Source organism: Opisthorchis viverrini, assembly GCF_000715545.1.
Source record: "Opisthorchis viverrini unplaced genomic scaffold opera_v5_15, whole genome shotgun sequence".
Taxonomy (NCBI): Eukaryota; Metazoa; Platyhelminthes; class Trematoda; order Opisthorchiida; family Opisthorchiidae; genus Opisthorchis; species Opisthorchis viverrini.
Window position 1 is genome coordinate 2,805,976 of NW_008751671.1, and position 15,853 is coordinate 2,821,828.

Consider the following 15,853-nt stretch of genomic DNA (forward strand, 5'->3'; position numbering starts at 1 on the left):
CGGTCAGCCCTAGAGCTGGGACCTGCGGAGAAAGTATTCGAATTTAGGTGGGGGAGGGTGAAAAAAGGAAAACGTGAAAGTGTAAGAAGGGAGGCATCAGCAGTAGCATGTTTTCGCTTAACCGCCCTGCTGTATGCAGCAAGTAAGGTGACCCGGCTGATGTCACCACGCGACGGCCGATGTGGCATGAGTTTTTTTGTGTATGTGCAGTTCATGGTTGTACGTGGGCTGGGATACTGCCAGGGCGCCCACACACACTAGACAGGAGGGCGATTAGGGTCCCCATCCAAAGCCTTTGGCTCAAAAGCCTAACCCCAAGGCAGCGGTGTTCGGCTGGGAATGCAAGTACATTACCATTTTTTTACGGAACACGTCGCCATATATGTTCCAACCCCCAACCTGGAGGGCCAGGAGACTGTGTTCGTCGGACTTCTACCCATGGGCCAACCTGGTATGAGAGACTCTGTGAGCATCGTGCGGACATTCCCCAGTATAGCTCAATGGGTCGCCGAGGTACACAAACCGCCACACCACGGTAAGGTCCAGTCTCTTCGAGATTAGGTAGCATCTCGGCGAGATTGTGCGATGCGAGCCCTATGGCAAAAGTACCTGACAGTTGGGTTGTTAATGAGAAAGCCTACATCAGTTTCAAGCTTTAGGTGAATAAATATCAGATATTTTGAAAATCGTTGAGCTAAAGCACACTTCTCGGCGCCTAACTGCAATGCCACCAGAAGGAAGCACGAGGGCTGGCATACTGCAAGATTGACAAGCCTGGACAGGAGGAGTCGAGAAGAGGAGGTCGGGTTCGAAACACGGATGCTGCGGTTTGTAAATTCGCGCTCTAACCACTGAGCCGTCTCGTCCCTCAGTTATTTAGAATAATTTTGCCTTCTGCGTGCCCCAAATACATCATGAAGGCCTTGGATGGAAGGTTCGAGACTAGTCAGGTAGGCGTTTGTAATGTTCTGTCCTAATGTGGAACGGATACATCGATTAAATATGCACTGTAGTCAGTGCATTCGTTCTTGAGTACGAAAACTCCATACAGTATTGGTTAGTGACATAGCACTGTGAGCTTGAACCTGGAAAGCGACTGCAGCACCCATGCTGAGTGGAGGTGAGTGGATAAGTGCAGCTTAATGAACTGAGACAATAGCTAGCATATGCATAATATGTGACTTCAGAAACTCAATTTGGAGGGTTTGCCGTTTAGCGACAACTTTGCTTGTTTTTTCTTATGAAGCCTGTGACCCATCAAAACACTCGTCTCCGTACATTTTTGCTGCGCGTACATTTTTCTGCGGAAAAATGCCAAACGAATCCACTTGTATGATAGGGGTGGTCGTATTTTACACAAAAGAACACCTCGACACCTACGACTGTCTCAATCACGCAGTCATATCAGACAGGGAGTTGTTAGGGGGAAGATCTTAGGCCGGAACCGGTAGTGAATAGGTTGATATTAACATCCGTTCCGTCTTCCAAGGAGTAAGGAACCCTAATGGCATAAACAGTCAAGGGAGCAAAAGTAAGATTAAAGATATTTTTGCTCACGAATCCAATTCAGTCCAACTACTCAACAGGTTAAGCATCATGTAATGTGCTCTATTATTCAGTGATACTTTGGTATCTTGGTAGAGCCCGCATTACTTCCGAATATTTATTTTCAGACTGAGCCCAAGGATCTTAGTTTTGTGAAAAGATGAATTTGTAAAACTTTCCGGTAGAGATGAGAATGGACAACAAAATTCCTATGGGGAATGCCTTGGATTTTCTGCCAGGTGGCCGTCAAGTGTCATCTGGGGACTACGATCGGTTTGTGATCGTTCAGCTGTGGCGACCTTTCGACGCACGACGGTTCATATACTGTTACTTGGCCCAAGGCTAGACAGAAGCAATCGAAGGGCCGAGTTGAGTTACACCTCGGACATTCCGGTCAGTGAATTCGAGCCTTAACGGCTGAGACACAAGGCTGGGAAGAATCATCTATCCGGTCTATCCTTGTAGTCACACTTAAGATGAACAAGCAAGGAACCAATCTCTTCATCAGCTATGAACCGTGTGCCATAAACACATTGGTTCTAGGTACTATAGTTTCGAGAACCAAAAAGTGGGACTTTGTGACATACAGCCAAGCAACGGAGGCGACGGCACGTTTGATTAGTTCGGGAACTGGGTAGCTACGCATGGAGTGCGATAGCTTTGATACACGAGCGCCACTGAATGCGCGATTGGTCCATTTCTGACTGTCATTAACCATTGGTTAGTTGAGCCCCGAGCTCCCCATTCAGGGAGGCGGCAGTTGTCAGTTTGGGTTAGGTCCCACTCAGTATTGTGGCAGCACTACACTTTTCAGATGTAGAGCGCATGCCAAACACTGCAGATTTATTTATGTTATCTAAGATAGTTTGCATTTTCGAACGATCTGAACCCAGAAGAGCAATGTTGTCCGGATACTCAATGTCTGTGAGCAAATGACACGGAGCATTTCAACCTCATAGGTTCCCATAAGTTAGTGGGAAAGGAAAGAGGAAAGAGAACAGCCTTGTCTTACATCACTGGACATGGCAAACTCAGGCAAAAGATTGTCGTATGCTCGTACTCGCCCACAGGAGTTCACATACAGTGCCCTTATAAGGGATAGGAATTCGGAAGGGGCACTGATCACCAGACACGGCAAAAGTTTCTGAAAATCGACAGAGTCAAAAGCAGACTACAGATCAAGAAAAACTACCAAAGTGGTACGTTTGAAGGATTGGCGATGTTCAAGAACTTGTCTCAAGGTAAATATGTGGTTGATGCATCCTAGGGCAGGGCGAAACCAAGTTTGATTCTCATGAATCAAGGTGTCATTTCCGATGATCGACCAACCTGGGCAAAATAATGCCAGAGAGCATATTAGATACAAAGGATACCAGACTGGTGCCACGTTGAATTCCGCGTGAGATTTTTGCGCTCTTTTTGATGACTGGCATGATGGTCTAGGAGCGCCACCTTCTTTAAAGATGGTGAGATGCAAACCATCCAGGTCAGGTGTCTTGTCGCGTTGCAGGATTGATATCTCACGCTGGATTTTGGTTGTTGACGGCAGGCTGGTGTAGATGTTTCGTTCAGACCCACGTGTCTTGTCCGTTGCAGGATTGATATCTCACGCTGGATTTTGGTTGTTGACGGCAGGCTGGTGTAGATGTTTCGTTCAGACCCACTGGTTTCATTCAGCAGTTGTGTTTAAGGAGTCCAGCTGAATTATTCTTTGAAGTGCTCAGCCCCTAGATCAAGACGACGATCGAAGGAGTGAATTTCCGTCCATCCTTTTCGCATATCCTTTCACTTACACTTATCTTCTTTCTACAGGTTGATTGAATCAACTGAAATAGGGTGCGGTTGTTGCCCATGGCGAGGGACGTATCTCCTGAGCCTTAGAAATCTGCCAGCGTTCTGTCATTCAAGTTCCTGATTATCCGGTGTTTGTTGGACCCGCGCGCGCTATCACAGTCGCCAGTTGATGGTATGATCCTTCCGGCGGCTATAAGACTTGCTGACCCAGCGTTCATTTAACTGATTAAAATGGCTTGGACAAATATTTCCGAAAACTGAGAGCAGGGCTCCTCTAACTCGCCTCCATTTAACCTTCATACTATCTTCGTCATCCGCCTGACTTTGCGTTTGCAGCAGCTTTCTAGCCAGGTCAGCTAGATAATGTTGAGCGTAGCACATGACCAAGCCACCGCAACTGATGGTGCTGGATGCTTTTCGCGATTGAATTACCTGCTGCACAACCAAATACCCGTTTCCTGATCACCCCGTCACTAACCTGTTGAAGCCACGTTTCTGAGGCATCGGTGGTCACAAATCTGAAGAACCTTCACTTCAGCTGCCTGCAGAGGCCACGGCTCACAACCATATAACAAAGCAGCCCTGACTGTAGCCTGGTACACGTGACCCTTAAGACCAAGTGATATGCCTTTTGACCCTATAACTGACGCAAATTAGAAAAAGTGAGTCCAGCCTTTGAGATTCTCGCACTGACTTCACCGTCAGAGGTAATACAACTACCGAGGTTTGTAAAATCCTCCATAACTTTCAGTGATTCTCCTTGAATTGTAATGAGGCATGACTTAGCACTTTGAAAGTGCTGGGGTCGTGACGACCATCATCCTCATCATCAATGTCAGCTGTTCTAACCACGTGCTTGTTGCACAGTGGTTGTAGTTGCGACAGTTTCGCTCACCGATGGTTTGGGGAGGTGGGGTAGGTAGCTACGCGTTGGAGGCGGGAACTGATAAATTAATGCATAAATACAGCACCGTCAGTGGACTGTTAAATGGGGGGTTGGGAAGGGAGCTATGAATTAAAGGATTTAGCTTGGATGAATGAGGGCCCACTGGGCCACGTTTGACAATGTCTCAACCCATTGATGTGGCCCGTCTCGGTGTTTTTATCCAGGAAGACGTCAATGACCAGCGCAACAGAGTTTGCTGGTAATGGCCTTTATACTTCGCTACCAAATCATTGTTTGACCACCTCTGGCTTGTTTCCACCCTGCATGTTGTTGTACGAAAAGAGTCCTTCAAGGAAGTCGGTCGACTAGGATATGCAGCACGTGTCCAAGCCAGTGTGCCGAAAAGTGGTATGACGGTGGTACATACATTCAACAGTAGTTTCCGTCCCTTGGTCTTCAACGATGAAGAAAATGTCGCTTGAATACTCCAGTTCGACGAGGTTCTCACCAACGACGAGTTTTGAAGACCTCCCGGTGTTCACTTTATCATCTAACCAATGACGAATTTGAACAAGAATGGAGATAATGCACATCACTGTCAGACAACACTTTTTGTAGGAGGCTTTTTGTGAGCTCACCATACACTCTCACACGTTCAATAGAACGTGAATATAAGAACCGCCCTATTTTCAAAAGCTTCTGTGGCATATCCAGTTGAGCAAATGTGATTAACAGAACTGACCGATTGAGAGAATCAAACACACCCCTGAAGTCAAACACGAACAATGTGGATCGTCTGTATATGTGGCGGTTTTCTAACACCAGACGGATTGTAAAAATGTCATTAACGCAGCATCTATCCGGTAGAAATTCTGCTTGGTGCTCACGGATCAACGATTCATATATCACCCTAAGACGCCGAAGGATCAGTAACGCCAGAAGCCTTACTAAAATTGGAGTCAAACCAACACAACTGTGGTTACCACATTCACCTTGAGTACCCATTATGAATATGAACACTATTATTGACCTATATGATTGTCTGGAATGGTTTATTTCTTCGAGATTAACAGTAATGGACGAAATAGGTGCTGACTGAGAATTCACTGTCATCCTTCAATAGCGCAGGTGGAAGGCCCCCAGGACCAGGAGCAGGATGATGCCTAATTAGAGGTATGTAATCGGACAGTTCTGAGGCTAACGAGTCCTCCATGTTCACAGTCCACCTTTCAATTGACGGCCATGATTCAGGATTGGAAGTAGCAAGTGGCCACCTGAATTGCTGTTCAAACTACGGTGACCAGCGGTCCAAACGATCCTCTTTGTTGAATTTCAGGGAGCCATTTTGGTCCCTGGTAATTCCACTAACAAGAGGCTTCGGAGGACCAGTCCAACGAATTAAATGGAACACCTGACGTACGTCCACAGTGTTCTTTGCCTTTTCCATTTCGTCGGCCTTTCGTGTCCACCAAGTTTCTCGGTCTGTACGGACACTGTTTTACCTGGCGTCGGATGGCATCCGGTTGAGTTGTGGTTTCTGGGACTCCAGCAGTCTTATCAGAGATCCAATGTTTGGATGGGGTTGGCTGGATTGTTCCGGCTTTGAGTAGCGCTTTGAATATGCTTTCTCAGTGGTCGTTCACGTCCGACATCGGACCGTCTGGAAGGCGTTCGGAAAGCCAGTTTTAAAAGTTTCGTTTGGTTTCTTGGTCCAGTAGCTTCTCAACCGCTAAGCCAGGTGCGAGTGTTTTGCGTAGAATTGAAGAGCAGGAGCGTACAAGTGCATATTCGGAGTCTACGCTGCTGCTCCAGGAGCGGTAAGCGGTTATCGATGCTCCCCGATAACTGACGGCTATGTGGTTCATTCGGTTTCGGGACTGGTCTTTTGGTGGGCACAACGACTTCAAGCTGATACTGCGAATAAACAGACTGTGGCCGGTAGTAGATGATTTCCGTTTTCCATTTGTCTGGTATCCAACCCAAGATGACAACCTACCACGCCTCAACAGCGCTTTATCCACCTATCTGGATGTTCATATCACCATCAACCACAATGATGTCTCAGCTTTTAGCCGGTGAAAGAACACCTACAGCCTCATAGAAAGTCATTGGACGATTCAGATCTACAGTGGGGCGTGAGCAGATACAATTAGCAGAGTGCGATGGACCTCAATTTCTCTAGAATCTCTGACAGGAGTTACCACACGAACCGCGCAGAGGAGATTATCAAAGGTATCCAATCGAGTGGAGACGCTTCCTCTGAGGCGGTCAATATAATTCACACACAGGCATATCCAGCTGCAGCGTCCCCTGCATCACCAGAGGTGCACTAGCGGAACCTGGAAGAGAGCGCGGGGCAGTCAGTTGAATCGCAGTACTTGGGTCCTGTGTTCTTGTTTCTGACAGACAGTATAAATCAATGCAGATGGAGTTCAGTGTACGAGTAAGAGCCACCTGTTGTCCTGATTGCTTCAATGTGGGAACTTTAAATGTGGCTAAGTCGAACAGTTTTCGGTCGAAAGCAAATTTCGAAGTGTTCAGGACTGTTACTGAAGTCGGACGTACAAAAGCTGTATCTGAGTGTGATGCACGAAGAGCAAAACGGTCAGTCCTAGAGCTGGAACCTGAATAGAGGGTAGTAAATTTGAGTAAGGTAAGGTAGAAGAGGGAAAGCTTGAAAGTGTAAAAACGGAGGTATTTCGAATATGGACATTATTATTGTTCTATATGGTTGCCTGGAATGGTTTGTTCCTCCCAGATTGAAAGCAGATAAGGCGATCCGGCTGGTGACAACACGCGACGGCCGATGTGGCCGATGTAGTGTTAGCAAAACGGCAGTCCTAGAGCTGGAACCTGAATAGAGGGTAGTAAATTTGAGTAAGGTAAGGTAGAAGAGGGAAAGCTTGAAAGTGTAAAAACGGAGGTATTTCGAATATGGACATTATTATTGTTCTATATGGTTGCCTGGAATGGTTTGTTCCTCCCAGATTGAAAGCAGATAAGGCGATCCGGCTGGTGACAACACGCGACGGCCGATGTGGCCGATGTAGTGTTAGCTGTAAGTGCCACGATTGCATGTGGGCTAGGATACTGCCGGAACTTCCAGACCCAGACAGGGGGACGATTATGGTCCTCGACCAAAGACTTTGGCTCAGAAGCCAGACCACATGGCAGCGGTGTATGGTGAGAAAAAATATATAACCGTTCAGCTGTAACATCCTCTCGGTGCCTTGCTGCCATGCCACCTGAAGGAAGCACGAGGGCAGGGATACCGCCCGGTTGCCCAAACCTAGACAGGGAAGTTGTAAGGCAAAGGTCGGGTTCGAACCATGGACCTTCCGATCAGTATATTCGCGCTCTAACCACTGAGCCATCTCGCCCCCTGAGCACCCTGGTGGGAAATGCAAGTGCATTGCCTTTTTATCGGACAAGTCACCACACATGGTCTAACCTATACCCTGGAAGACCAGGAGACTGTGTTGGCCAGACCTCTAACCACAGGTCAACTTGGTATGAGAGACTGTGAGTGTCTCACTAACATTACACACTATGGCTCATTGGGTTGCCGAAGCACACAAACCGTCACACCACGGTAAAGTCCAATCTATTCGTGACGACTGGCACGCATAAGGCTGATGGACAGTGACGTGTTAACCACCCTGGCAAGATGGCATGATTAGTGTCAAGTTGCGCATCTCAGAAGAATCAGGAATTATTAACTGGGGCTCTCCATCGGTAACTGGTAGCCACACAATTCAACTGAGTCCATGATTTTCTTGCTGTTGATGGCCATAATGTGAGCTTTGGCTTGGACGTTTGCACTAGCCAAGGGCAGACCATGATCAACATACAAATGAAGTAGTCGCTCCACATTATCCGTACGCCTAGAATCGAGTCCAGCTTTACCACTTGACTGTGCTTCTTCGGGACTTGGTCTTCCAACGTGGACGTTCATATCACCCGCCAGGATTACTATATCTGAAGTAGTCGCGACGCGGAGCAGACTTTTAGAGGCTGGCAAATGATTATTGTGGTTTATTCTTCTGGGCCATGGTTTAGACATGGAACAATGGCTATGAAACTGGCAGATGAATTATTCGCACTATCATTGGGTGGGGGGGTGGGGAGATGGTGGGAGGGATGGTCGATGAGCGAAGAGCTATAAGTGCGAGTGATTAATCCCAGTCGCTTACGCCGAAGAAAGAGGTTCGGTTAAGCTACCTCACCTAAAACCTTTGACCTAAACGTCTGACCACAACGCAAGCGGGAAGATATGTGGTTTTGTCTGGAGACCTTGCCCCTAACTTCTGATAAGGTTCTGGACCGCGAGGTAGAGGTTGTTAGGGTTCCCTTGGGAGGCCCTTCCCAGTGCCAATGACTCAATGGTCTGACCCACTTAGCTACAAGGGGCGGCCTGGCCCGGCGACGCAGGGAGCAAGGCATTATTGTCTCACTCCTAGTGCATCTGCGCACAGTAGGTACCTTTTGAGCAGCATGGGACTCTTTGGCTTTAAAAGTACTCCGACCGTATTGAACAATGTACCAGCGGTCACGGTTGACCATTGGGCGATCAGAGTGTGAGCTTTTTAGGGTCGACCTATCCTTCTTCAGGGGATGAGCTCACTCCTAATCTGCGCACAGTAGGTACCTTTTGAGCAGCATGGGACTCTTTGGCTTTAAAAGTACTCCGACCGTATTGAACAATGTACCAGCGGTCACGGTTGACCATTGGGCGATCAGAGTGTGAGCTTTTTAGGGTCGACCTATCCTTCTTCAGGGGATGAGCGCATCACTACCTGCATAAATATGAGAATGCTGGTAGCCTGGGTGAAATACCCTACTACATTCATACTCCTGTCACACAGGACAGTGCGACTTTACCTCCAAACCGCCCCGTAATAGGATTACTCACAGTACGAAGACTCGCTGTTCGTCAGACTGCTTCCCGTTGGCCTTCCTGACATGGTTGAAACCTTAGGAACTGTGTTCCAGCTAGTATAGCCCGCAGGATCATTGCATCACAGAGGGCTGGCCATCATGACAAGGTGGCAGCTTTAGGTTGGGTCTAAGATTAACAACACTGTACAGTCATCCATAGTGTGTCTGCAGAAGGACCATCACATATTGCACATACCGCACATATTGCATGCGAGCTAACGCTCCTCTCTCGCCTCCTCTCTCCAGAATGTCCAGGACACTTATTAAAATGTAGTAATCCTCTTCTATATGGCCATATCAATATAGTACAATGAAATATATCTTGGATTCGTTGACTTCTGAGAGACTACCCACTGGTAAAAAACTAACCTTTTGTCCACGAATACAAATTCCTCTCCCTAAAAATATGATAGTAAAAAAAATGCGTCGGTTTTTCTTCCCACCAAAAAGCTTGCCCTCCAGGCGGCTTTGAGCTAGCAGTCCACTCATTTGGACCTACGCCGCAACAAATTCAGTACTTTCAGTGTGTATGCACGCCAAACCCTACAGAGGACGCTATTATGTGCTGTCTACGTAGAACAAATTATTTAGGAGGCACCAAAATCACGGACTGTGTGGAGAGTGGGAATTATGTAACTTCAGTGGAAATACAGGTTTGAGTTAGACAACCATGCAGCGTCAAAAAGCGATTTCACTCCACATCAGTGGCCCCACGTCCCTATATTTGTAAGCAATATCATTGGGTCGAAGTGTGCTGCGGTGTGGTATTATAGGCCAACGTGAGGTAACGGAAAAGAGGTTACTATAAACAAAACATTCTAGAAGGATTGTTTCATCAGAGGAAGCCCTTCCAGTGTTGGAAACAAATACGGCAATAAACATGGTAATGATGTTGTACATAAACTTCTTTCAATATAAAGGTGATATTTGTTATTCTTGAAGGGGACAAATTTACCTTTCACGACTGTAGTTCTTACTGACTGGCAATTATTGTCACGCCAGCTTCAACTGCAGCACAAGTCAAGGTTTATTTAAACCAACTTATAGTAGTTTTCAGAAGGCGGCGAATTTGTGGTTGGTAGTTATTCAGGAAGCGTCCCTTCAAGGTAGAGTTCCAGACTTGGGTTTTGGGCAGATGACTACCAGAACCAAGCACATCAAGACAGCCGTTTGACTTATGCCTGAATCGTTGGTTAGCGCTCAGTGTCCGTTACTTTAATACCGTCCGTAAGCGATACCAGCCAAAACTCTTGATAAATCAAAAATAAAATGATGTGAAGTCACACCCTAAATGATCCTATCGGATTCCTCGATCCGAGAACAATTGGACTGAGGTTGTAACCAACGCTCTAGCTTAGTTCTGGGCGTAACTCACCGGTTTTTCAAACTTTCTCAGACCCCACAGAAATGTGGTAGGTACTGAAGTTATATCTTCAAACAAGTGTTGTCAAATAGGTCGGTCGAACATCTTCCTGTGACGTCCTTACACTGGTGCATTACTGATCCTATCTTGGATATTTTCTATACAACAAAACCAGATCGAAAAAAGCGGCTGTCGAATGAAGACTACCCTCTGATAGAGATCCTTGCAGTGTACTATAAGTAACAGACTTAGAGACGAAAAATAACCTATGTGTCAAGCAAAATGAAGGCGAAAAAAGGACAATTTTTAAACGTTGTCGAACAAAAAATCCAGCAAAGATCACCACTGGAAAGATAAAAGACACTAATGTGAATTCTTGATATTCTATCGAAAAATATGCAGAAAAGGATCAGTTCAGTAGAACTGTATGAGTCTGATGGAATTGCATGGAATTTTCACTGATTTTACGTTCGTTGGCATTAGCAAACCATACACACATTAGGTTAACCAGATTAAATCGGCTGCCGATAAACTAAAATCATATACGTTCAACTTACCCGAGCCTTTTGGTTTCTTTATCCTCGCCCACCGTGTAACAGGTGGGTCGACGATTGCACAATTGATTGGACCAGTGAGGATGTAGCCAAATCACGTGATCAACGTGACCGGCATAAATCATGGGGATAATCCAATCTTCTATACTGGTTTTGCTGCAACACAAGGACGGATGGAGTAGAGCTGGGACGAGTGAACACATACTGAACCAAATCATGAGGATTTTGGCGGATTTCACACGCTTTCAGTGCAGGTGAACCCATATCCGGATGGGAGTCAAAATGAAGCAATTTGATACCAGAGAAAGGGATCCTTTTAGCACCGATCAAACGGTATATGTATGACAGGACCTGAAGTTGCGTCACGTGTGAAAGATGACATGCAATTACCTCATTATGTGCATCCACAACGATAACCGGAATACGTTTGTGAGACATCTGTGGGAAGAGAGCTAAAACATGATACATGAGTTAAACGTCAGCGTTAACAGAATCGTGGCGGGGCAGTTTGAACACCTAATGAACCTCGGTAACTGTCGAGTGAAGTTTACCATTGCGACACCATTGCGGCACAAAAAAGATATTTTCATGGATTGCTTCTGAATGCTTAACGTTGCCGAGAAGATTTTCCGAAGCTGCCACTGGTTCCCCCTTATGGTTCCACCCAATTGGCAGCACAATGGTTGCGAGCAGGAGCGGCTGGAAAGAACTCTGTACGAAGTGACCGGTATAACCGAACAGAAAACGAAGGACCGTAAGAAAACAGTGCGTCACATAAGCCCGTGCCACTCACATGACGTTCAAAGAACAAAGCGCGGGAAGGAATACGGCTAAGTTTAGCCTCTAGTGTATTCGAATAACTCGACGCATTCAGACACTGAACCAAAGAAATGGAATGCACAACAAACGTGAGTGAGGTGAGTTTATTCTCAATCTGTAACCCTTTTCTGGAGCTCATGCGAAACACTGACAGCTTCAAATAATGGATTAGGATGCTGCAAGGATCAGATAGCTAAATGTATGGCTGGTTGCTAATGAGATGGAAATCATGGGAAGATACACAATCCTGAACCCGACCTGTGCCTCGCAACTTCCCGTCAAGGCTTGGGCAAACCGGTAGTATCCCAGCACTCGTGCTTCCTTCTGGTGGCGTCGCAGCTTGGCACCGAAAGGGTGCTACAACTGGTCGATATTTTTTACACCAGCTGGTGTTCAGGCTAGCCTGAACAACCGTTTGAGTCAACGATGCTGCTACTCTACAACGATGATTCCGGGGTGCATATCATCGTTATCAATAGCATGGCATCAGTGTTCAAAACCGATGCTTCACTGCCGTACCGAGGTACATACACCCCTAGACACTCATTCAGGCAATCGGGATGGAAACTGACAGCAAGAACGCCACTGACACACATTGGCAGCCATATTTTGCAGCTTCGCCGACAAAGTGCAGCGAAGATTGAGCGGCCCGCATGTTCAAAGGCAACCAGAATTTTCGCCATCTTTTTCATACCCCGTTGCCTCGTCAAGGGTTGACCACCTACCTGCTTGAGCCACTCTGAATTAGGAGCAGAAAGCAGCACTCTCTTCGGCATACGAGGCACACGAGCACAGCTTCTGGTGCTAGGCACATTCTCCAATGGAAATCGTTGTTGTAGAACCCACTTGTTAGCTGGAAATCCACGCGGATCCCCCTTTACCGCTCGCAGTCAGGTGCTGCTACGGTTGAGGAGTCCATCCCAGGCAAGATTGGCCAAAAATTCGGGACGCTTGCTGGTCTGGCATCAAGCCAAGATCTGATTGGTCGAAAGTCTAGACGCAACAGCCAATCATGACCCAGTGTTGGGTGACGATCTCCAGTGATTCTCCTTGAATTGTAAAGGATATGTTCACAAGCACGCCAAAAGATTATATGATGGCAGCCAGTTTATTCAACAGGGTTTGTGCTTCTCTTTGGTCTTCAAGGATGAGGGCGATGTCATCTACGTCCCCCAACTCGACAAGACAACGATTTGAACGCCGAGGTTTTAAAGACTGTCCAGTGTTCGCCTCATTATTTCATCGATGACGAAGTTAAACAAGAATGGGGAGAGTGGACATCCTTGTCTGACACCACTTTTTGTAGGCAAGCTTTAGGGGAGCTCACCGTACATACTGTAGGGTGAGATTATATTTATGGGGCATACCCTGTTGAGCAAGTGTATTAACAACAGCGGTAAACCGACATAATTAAACGCACCCTCGAGGATTTTGGGTCGTCTGCACTATTGGTGTGTGTGAAGATGTAGTCAACGCAGTAAATACCCGGTGAAAATCATGCTTGATTCTCTGAGTCAACGCTCCGCGTACCACAGTAAGACGACGAAGAATCAATGAAGCCTTGTCACAACAGGCGTCAAATTAACACCGCTTTGGTCACCACATTCACTCCAAAGTGCCCTTTTTGAAAATGGGCACTACTATCGACTCAGCCCAGTTGTCTGGAATGGTCTCTTCCTACCAGATAGGGTCGAACAGGCTAGACAGGAATTGGCTGGGGAGTCCACCGCCATCCTTTAAAAGAGCAGGTGAAAGGTCATCGGGACCAGCAGCACATGACGCTTGGGTACAGAAATGCATTCGGACACATCTGAGGCTGAAGGTAGATCCATAGTTACGGTCCACCCTTTTTGTTGGATGCCAGGATTCTGGATTGGACGTAGCAACTGGTCACCTGAATTGATGCCCGAAGCACTGCGCCCAGCGGTTCAAACGGTCTGCCTTGCTGCTTGTCAGAGAACCAGTTTGGTACCTGATTATTTCGCTGGCAAGAGGTTTCCGAGGATAAGCAAAATGAATCAAGCAGAACAGCTTAAACACGTTTCCAGCATTCTTTGCATCTTCTGTTTATTTGGCACTTCAGGTCCACCAAACTTCTCTGTCCGGGCGGACACTCAGTTTCACCTGACGTCGGATGACGCGCCGAGCGCAGTTGGGATGGTGGCCAGGGGATTTTGTCGCCAAGTTTCCAGGGAACACAGTCCCATCAGAAATTTACTGCTTCGGTGAGATCGGCTGTATTGTACAGCCAAAACACATTCTGACTTTGAATGGCGCCTCGGATATCTTTCGTCAATGGCCGTTTACATTCGACACCGTACCACACGGCAGGCATTCGAGGAGCTGTTTCTAATAGTTTCGTTCGAATTCTGTGTCCACTAGCTTCTTAACGGCTTAGTGAGGTGTGCACTACTTGTGGTGAAAAGCAGCAGCGTACATGTGCGTAGTCATTGTCCATGCTGATGTTCCAGAAGGTGCGGCAGACAGTGATCGGCCCTCTCCACCGATAACTGACGGCGATGTGGTCTGTTTGGATTCGGCGCTAGTTTGATGGTGAGTAGCACACTGTCAAGCAATTTCCGTTGTTCCGGAAATTCGTACTGCAAAGGAACGGTCTGCGATCGGCACACATATTAAGTAAGCGATCTCCGTTTTCCGTGCATCTCGTGTCCAAACCAAGAGGACAACCCAATCGAGCCTCAGCTGCACTTAGTTTACCTACCTGAGCGTCCATATCATCAGTTACCACAACGATATCTTAGCATTTAGCCTACTGTAGAAGGGCACGTATAGCGCCATAGAAACTGTCCGTGGCAGATTCAGAGATAGTTATTTCGGGCTTGAGCAAACATAATAAAAAATGTTCGATCAAACTCACTTCCTCTAGATTCTCTCACAGATGTTACCAAACGTACCGCGCAGGGACGACTACCAAATATACGCAACGAGATCAGCGAGGCGCTGACTTAGGACTTGGCCGCCATTTTTTAACAATGCGGTCATGAGGCCATTCGTGCCAGGAACTCGGCGGCACTCGAAGGAACTACTGTGGTCATAAGCCTCCCAAACCTTATGGAGACAGAGGTTCAGCGTCCATGGGCCATAAACTATAGATGAGTGGCAGTGTGTGTCTACAATAATTGTTGTGGGATGTATTCGGCCAAGCATTTGGGGCTTTCTCCATTCAGGATCGTAGCACTAATTTTACGCCCGACGGTTCCGCTCACCGGTGTTTTCGGACGGCCAAATCAACTGAAATGAGCTCCGGCCGTTCCTCTGTTTTCGGGCCCAGCCCATTACCTTTGTCTTCACTATCCTTCGTGCTTTATATTTGGTGACCTTAACCTCTGTTAATTCGCCAGAACCAAATGGTTTGGATCGATGGAAATCGTTCCTCAATATTCAAGCGGTGCGAATGTTTTGTCTGATATGCGGATATGGTGGTACTTTGCTTCAGGAAAACCATCAGCATGTGCAGAGATGTGGCGTTCCGGCATGTATTCATATCTGACGGTGGAGCAATTGGGGTAAACACCAGAAGACGATTCCATTAAATTCGTCTGGCATACGGATATTTCAGCCTCCCATTTGGTAAGCGATTTATTTCCACTTTACGTGGCTCTGTAAGACTAAAGTAGAAAAGACTTCAGACGAGCGCGTTGTTGGAATCCACAGACGAGTTCTGAAAGGAGCGGCAGTCAGTTATTGGTCGCGCCATCGGTAACTGATGACAAATTAATCGGTTTGGGTTCCCCAAAGCACACCATGTATAGTCAGACCATTCGGGCAATATCAAAAATCTGTACTGTACTGTATAAAAATAGCTTGTGACCAGCACATCGCTGAAACCATCGACCGCCATTACCCCTAACAATCCAATCTATGCTGACCACCTAATAAATTCCCATGCGGCCTAGGTCTACCCACTTTTGCATTTGGGTCTTCGGTAAACGT

At 46.9% G+C, this 15,853-nt stretch overlaps 1 protein-coding gene across 1 annotated transcript in view; it reads right to left on the bottom strand.

Annotated features, from left to right (window-relative positions):
• T265_12793 (hypothetical protein) overlaps window positions 1-13,699 on the bottom strand; it is a gene marked incomplete at both ends in the record, with an annotated part of 37,418 nt that extends 23,719 nt beyond the window's left edge. Inside the window, 6 exon segments of the mRNA XM_009165493.1 lie at window positions 11,084-11,236; window positions 11,286-11,518; window positions 12,141-12,336; window positions 12,341-12,514; window positions 12,781-12,948; window positions 13,581-13,699. Coding sequence (XP_009163757.1) covers window positions 11,084-11,236; window positions 11,286-11,518; window positions 12,141-12,336; window positions 12,341-12,514; window positions 12,781-12,948; window positions 13,581-13,699 — 1,043 coding nt within the window.
• Between the last annotated feature and the right edge of the window lie 2,154 nt (window positions 13,700-15,853).